This window comes from Neophocaena asiaeorientalis, unplaced genomic scaffold (genome assembly GCF_003031525.2).
Source record: "Neophocaena asiaeorientalis asiaeorientalis breed wild unplaced genomic scaffold, Neophocaena_asiaeorientalis_V1.1 scaffold198, whole genome shotgun sequence".
In the NCBI taxonomy this organism is placed as follows: domain Eukaryota; kingdom Metazoa; phylum Chordata; class Mammalia; order Artiodactyla; family Phocoenidae; genus Neophocaena; species Neophocaena asiaeorientalis.
The window spans coordinates 6883140-6888991 of NW_020175221.1; the positions used below are offsets into that span (position 1 = coordinate 6883140).

General features: G+C 38.0%; 1 protein-coding gene across 3 annotated transcripts in view; it reads left to right on the forward strand.

Annotated features, from left to right (window-relative positions):
• The window catches only part of ANKRD55 (ankyrin repeat domain 55), a 69100-nt gene extending 63475 nt beyond the window's left edge, over positions 1–5625 (forward strand). For 2 of the 3 annotated variants that reach the window (XM_024765384.1, XM_024765382.1), the window contains 2 exons: positions 1239–3015; positions 4382–5625. In XM_024765384.1, coding sequence (XP_024621152.1) covers positions 1239–1360 — 122 coding nt within the window. In that variant the 3' untranslated portion in view covers positions 1361–3015; positions 4382–5625. Of the gene's footprint in view, positions 1–1238; positions 3849–4381 lie in introns of those variants that run through there. The other variant, XM_024765383.1, reaches the window with a different exon arrangement.
• The last annotated feature ends 227 nt before the right edge of the window (positions 5626–5852 follow it).

Sequence of the window (5852 nt, forward strand, 5' to 3'; positions counted from 1 at the left end):
CTCTCTCTCGCTCTCTCTCTCTCTCTCTCGCTCTCTCTCTCTCGCTCCCTCTCTCTCTCTCTCTCTCTCTCTCTCGCTCTCTCTCTCTCTCTCTCTCTCTCGCTCTCTCTCTCTCGCTCGCTCTCTCTCTCCCCACATCTTCTTAATTGCAGAGGTTAGATGATTTAGAAGCTGCCCTATTTAAGACAAGTTCCTTAACCTTTCTGTACTTCAGTTTCTTCACTTAGCTTATAAGAGTAGTTCAACCTGATAAGACTGTTGAGAGGATTAAATGAGATAATGTACATAAAACCCTTTGCAGCTGTTTGCACAGAGTAAATATCCAATATATTTTTTATGCCCCAGGCTACAGTTCAGATGGGACAAAGCAAGAGTTCTAGAACCCTTTAGGTACAACCCTGTCTTCTTTCAGATAAGGGAAGGGAGAGGTAGAGATTTGTCCAAGGTCACACACAGAGTTAGTAGCACAAACCAAGATCTCTGCCTTGACAGATTATTTCCTTTGCCCTTACTAATTTGTCTAAAGGGAGAGTTTTGGATGGTGTGAATTCAATCATTGAATGAAATTCAAGTCTGACCTTGTCTTTAAGCAGAAATGTAGTCACAAAGACATCTAATTGTCTTTGTAGTCACCAAAATATCTAACACTCATCTAAATGTAGTCACAAAGACATCTAACACTCAGCCTTGAATCCTGGTGTGGCTTGGAGAAGCCAAAGTAATGGGATTTTCTTTGGCAGAACCCAGGGGCTTTGCTTTTCACAATTAAATTTAAGGAGATGGGAAGATAAAGATCTTTGATCAACTGTAGCTCTATGAAAAAGAAGTGGAAAGGTACAGTGCTTTTCCTAAAAGAAACCTGAGAACCTTTTGACTTTTGCATAAAAGCACAGTACAAACGTCTTGGGGCTTATTTAGAGCCTTGTGCTGACCTGGCCATCAAGGGCTACACCACCCTAGGAAAAGAAGGCTCTGCTAGGCACCAACAGCCTGATCATGTTTTGATCAAACTTGGCCCCACCTTGTATTTGTGCATATTTGGCATCCCTGACTACATGCGGTAAGCCTGAATAGATAGATAGATACGGCTTTCTCCTGCAGTTTAGCTCTCCCCAAGAAAAGCTTCTTAGAAGGGCCTCCATTCCTTCAGAAATAACACAGTTCTGCTGCCATCATTCCTTGTGAGACTCTGAGAGATGCAAACCTTGAAAGTTTTTCATTCTATTCTTTCCTCCCAGTTCTATCTGGAGAACCTCTATGGACAAACCGAGTGCTTCCTGCTATTCCAAGCCAGCGGGGACACAGCCCACCAGCTGAAGAGAGTGAAAACTCTGCCAGTTCCACCAATGATGAAAATTAATCAGTGACTGTGGGTCACTGATTGTAAAAATATAGATTATATATATTTTCACCTGTCAAAGGATAAGATCACTTTGTAAGAACAAAGACTAATTTAGTAAATTGCATTCTATAAGCCATTCATGGTTTTACAACTCAAAATCCTTTGTTCCAAATAAGCACTTAGAATCTTTGTGCATATATTGTGAGTTTCCATGACCTCTACATGCCAAAATAAAAAGTCACAACATGTTATCATCAGGGAAACTTAGCTGTGTTTGGTGGCATGTTTGCTGGTTTTTTGGAATGATTTTATGTTTTTAAAAAATGTATGCTTTGCTGAATAAAAAAGAAAGCACATTCCATACATGTTTTTTACATTTATTGCAATTCTACTTTGGACTAACAAAACTTAATTAAAATTAAATTAGTAAATTTCTTTAATCAGTCAGTGTTTATGGCTTTTAAGTGTATAATCATCTGCAAAGTATTTTCTAACATTGTTAACTCCTGGCTAGAGCCCAAATCACTTAACAATGTTTATGTATCTTCTTTGTTATTTGATTATTTCCACCTATTGTCACTTTCAGATATGATTGATTGTTCTGATACTGAGGAGATCATGTGAGTTGGAAAGGTCTACATCCTGCCCTAACAGAATGAAATAGACATTCCTTATACATTCCTCAAATACTCTGCATATTTAATCATTCTTTTTTCTGTTTCAAAATAAAGGTCTCTGCCTACTCAAGACATTCCCATACTTATGACATAGCAAACTTTGAAAGACTACTACTAACTGCAGATCTCCCTACTAAGATGTTTGTGTATTGTTTGGATTGAAAGTTCAAGGTTTAGCCATATAAGATCATAGTCACTCCATGTTATTTCCAAGCCTGCATGTTATTCAGCAAATATCTCAAGTATAACATTACCATTTTATGTTAGTATTATTTATTTAGGGAGGTCAGACTGTGCCATTAACTAAATAGAGCTCCTCTGAGGCCAAATCACAGTTATTTGGCTTTGCACTTCTAGAAATGTGTACAATACCTAGAACATGCTTAGCCACTCATTCAGCTAATTTTTTTTTTTAGGAAAGAAGGAAGGGAAGGAAGTAGAGAGATAGGGAGTTGGCAAGGTAGAGAGATGTAAGAAGTGATAATAGAAGAAGTTAGTAGTCCACAGTCTCATTTTGCTAATGATAGTTATCTGAATCGGGGATTATAAAAGGGAAAGCCTATGGATCAACCTCCCAAGCTAGACAGTAGCTAGAGGCAGAGCAAATCCTGGTGCAAATGGAAGAGCTCTCAGGACATAGATTCTGAAGGGTTTCTTTTCTTTCTTTCTTTCTTCCTTTTTTTTTTTTTTTTCCCTGTGGGCTATTTTTATCTTTGAAGAATCATTCTTTGTAAGTATCAGTTAGGCTGTTCAGCTGTGTCACCTAGCTACTTCTGAATCCATGTCCATCCACAAGTAGATACCTGGCCCTACACTACCTAGACTAGCTGGGATAGCTTAGCCTCTGCTTTAGTAATAAACCCCAAAATCTCATTGGCTAACACAATTTTTTTTCTCATTCACGATACATGTCCCATTTCCAACTGGCAGAGTTGGCTGATGTAGATTCCATTTCAACTTGTACTTCCTTCATCACCAAAATAGAGAAAATCAGAGGTGAGTCTCATTACTTCCTCTCACATTTTATTTGCCAAATTAAGTCATATGGGCATGCCTAACTTCAAAGGGGATAGAGAAATGCAGTCCTTCCGTTTGTGTCAGGAAAGGGGAGAATTAGAATATTTAAGAATTATTCAAAAGATTACCACACTAACAAAGCTCAGGCCCTACGAGATCACTAAGTGTATAGCTAAGAGGTCAAAGCAATAAAGCAAAACAAAACAAAACACCCCTGTATAAAACCCACTATTCCCCCAACACTTGCAGTTATATATACGCACACAGAATCTTCTAATGTTGGGCCTTTCCATCCAAGTTGATATAACAATCTTTGCTTAGCTACGAAAACGTAATGTACTGCCCACTACCACCTCTTTAAATAGAGCAGCTATCCTTTTGTCTCCAGGTAAAGTTGCTTGTTTGGGGTAGAGTCTTCCTCGGCCAATATTTTACTAACCAAATCAGAGGTATTCACCAAGTTGTGCCCAACTTTAAAAAATTATCAAGCTACTTGTAGTTTATTGTAATCTTTTTTAAGAAATTCAAGGTCATTATCATTGTATTTTACTCACTTACCTTGTATTGTAATCGCTTTGATTAACACAGCTATACAGTTTTTTAAATTAAAAGAACTGTGGAGATAGTGATCTTGTCTTTAAAATATGATAGTCCTTTCAGGAAAATGTCTTAGATTAAAGACGTTGCTTTTAATATCTGTTGGGAAGAAAATGTCCAGACTTTTCAAATCTTTTATTATATGTTTCTTCTTTTGTTTACATAGGGAACAACATTTATAGTTGTGTGTACAGTGGGGGTTTACAACAAGAAGTGTATATATTCAAACAATTTTTTAATTTTTGTAAATAATGTTCAGGCTTCTGCAGCTGGAGATTCTCACTGTGACTCCCCTGCTTGCTCATGCATAAGTGTATTTGCAATACCAAATAAACAGGTTTAGTATTTTTACCTGTTAATCTAAAATGATATTTTTTGTTGTTCTTTTACCACTTATATTTCCCTTCATTGCTAAGGATCATAACTTTGCATACATTATTTCATTTGGATCTTTACATCAACCTATATCCCCCAAGTACAGACAAGGAACCAACGCAGAGAGTGGTAAGTAATTTGCCCAATGCAACACAGCTAATGCAGGCATACCTTGGTGATATTGCAGATCCAGCTCCAGATCACCACAATAAAGTGAATATTGCTCTCATTTTTCCTGGTCTGTGGACCACTAGCAGCTGCAAGGTGATTTACCATTCACTGTTAATAAAATTTTTGCTAGGGATTTATTAACAAGACATTTCCTGTTTTTTACATATTAATGTGATAGCTACCTTTGTCCTTCTGGTGACAGCTATGCCAGACAAACATGCTGACTGGAAACTCTTCGGCTTTTGATACAATTTATTCATCGGCTTCCCAGATTTGGCCTCTGGAGATGTCCTGGAACTCATTCAGCTGCCCAAAAGACCAAGGCTGGACTAAAACGGAGGTCAGAATGGGAAGGTATTCACTTTGAAGAACAGTAGTTTTGATAGCGACCTACAGTTTGTTGACAGTCTTCATCTACCAGTATTAATATTTCTATCTCAATGTCTGGGAAATATGTGGTTCTGATAGAATTTCCTGATTTTAAAATATCATTTTCCCCTGAAAGCAATAAGAATGTCTAGCTACTGCATGTGAGAGCTGCTATCATGTTCCTTTAATTTAGTTTTTGACTTGAGTGTTGTATTTCATGCTAAGGTTAAATATGTTCCTTCTTAATTACCCCATTTAAGCCCATGGTGGATTCCAACGGGTTGTTTTCAAAAGACCACTTTTAAAATGCCAGGATACACTTGCTTAGAGACATGCCTCAGTACACTCAAAGAGTAGGGGCAAAATCAAAATCAATGGTTATGTTTGTCTTTCTGGGAGGCACTATATTTCTAATCAGTCACTTGGCATGGGTTTCTAAAATCATATTGTGTGTCAAGCTGTGACCTAGTAGAGTTGGAAGGGATAATAAGCTGGAGTCACAGGAGTCTATTTATATCGGCTTAATTCTAGGAAGATGAGAGCCTTAGAGTTAAGTGTTTACCGGAAGAAATTACTGAAGGGAACTAAGGAAAATGAGGGGAAAAAACTGTACCTTCCAAAAACTCTGGTTTAGCACAGATTACTGGGTTGGTGGGCTCTTCCTACAAATACTAACTGTAGCTCCACTTTGCCTGGATGGCAGATAGTCTGAATAAACAAATCCAGAAAGGAGGCTATGCCAAAGGTATACCACACCTATGAAATTTCTGGAGCAGGAGTACAGTTGTTGGGGAATTATGTATGTGGACCATGGGACTAGAGAGACTTCATTACTAAGCCCTGCTCTGCCATTTGTATTGTATTGAACCAAACACTAACTGTATTTGAAAGTATAACTTATTGAAGCTGCTGAGCTAGATGACAACAGCAGTTTCTGAAAGTATGGAAGAAAAGAACAATAAACGGAAGGTGAAGCCAGTCAACATTATAGTTTACAGCTAGAAGGAAGCTATGAGAGGAGTTTTTGCAGATCTATATGATGAAACCAAGCGAGCCTTTGAATTCAAGAAAAGCTGAAAATCAAGGCACTGTTCTCGCATGTCTAAGTAGTTTACTCTAAGATATCTATCCCAGTGTTCTCCGAACAAATGACTTGGGGCAAGGGGGAAGTGGGGGGCAAGGGGCATGTAATACAAAGAAAAAATGAATTGAAAACATTTAGGGTCTTTTCCTTCCCTTGAATCTCTAGTCCCTGAGAGCTAGCCCATTAAATCTCCATCATAGGGAGTTTAGCAATCACCGTC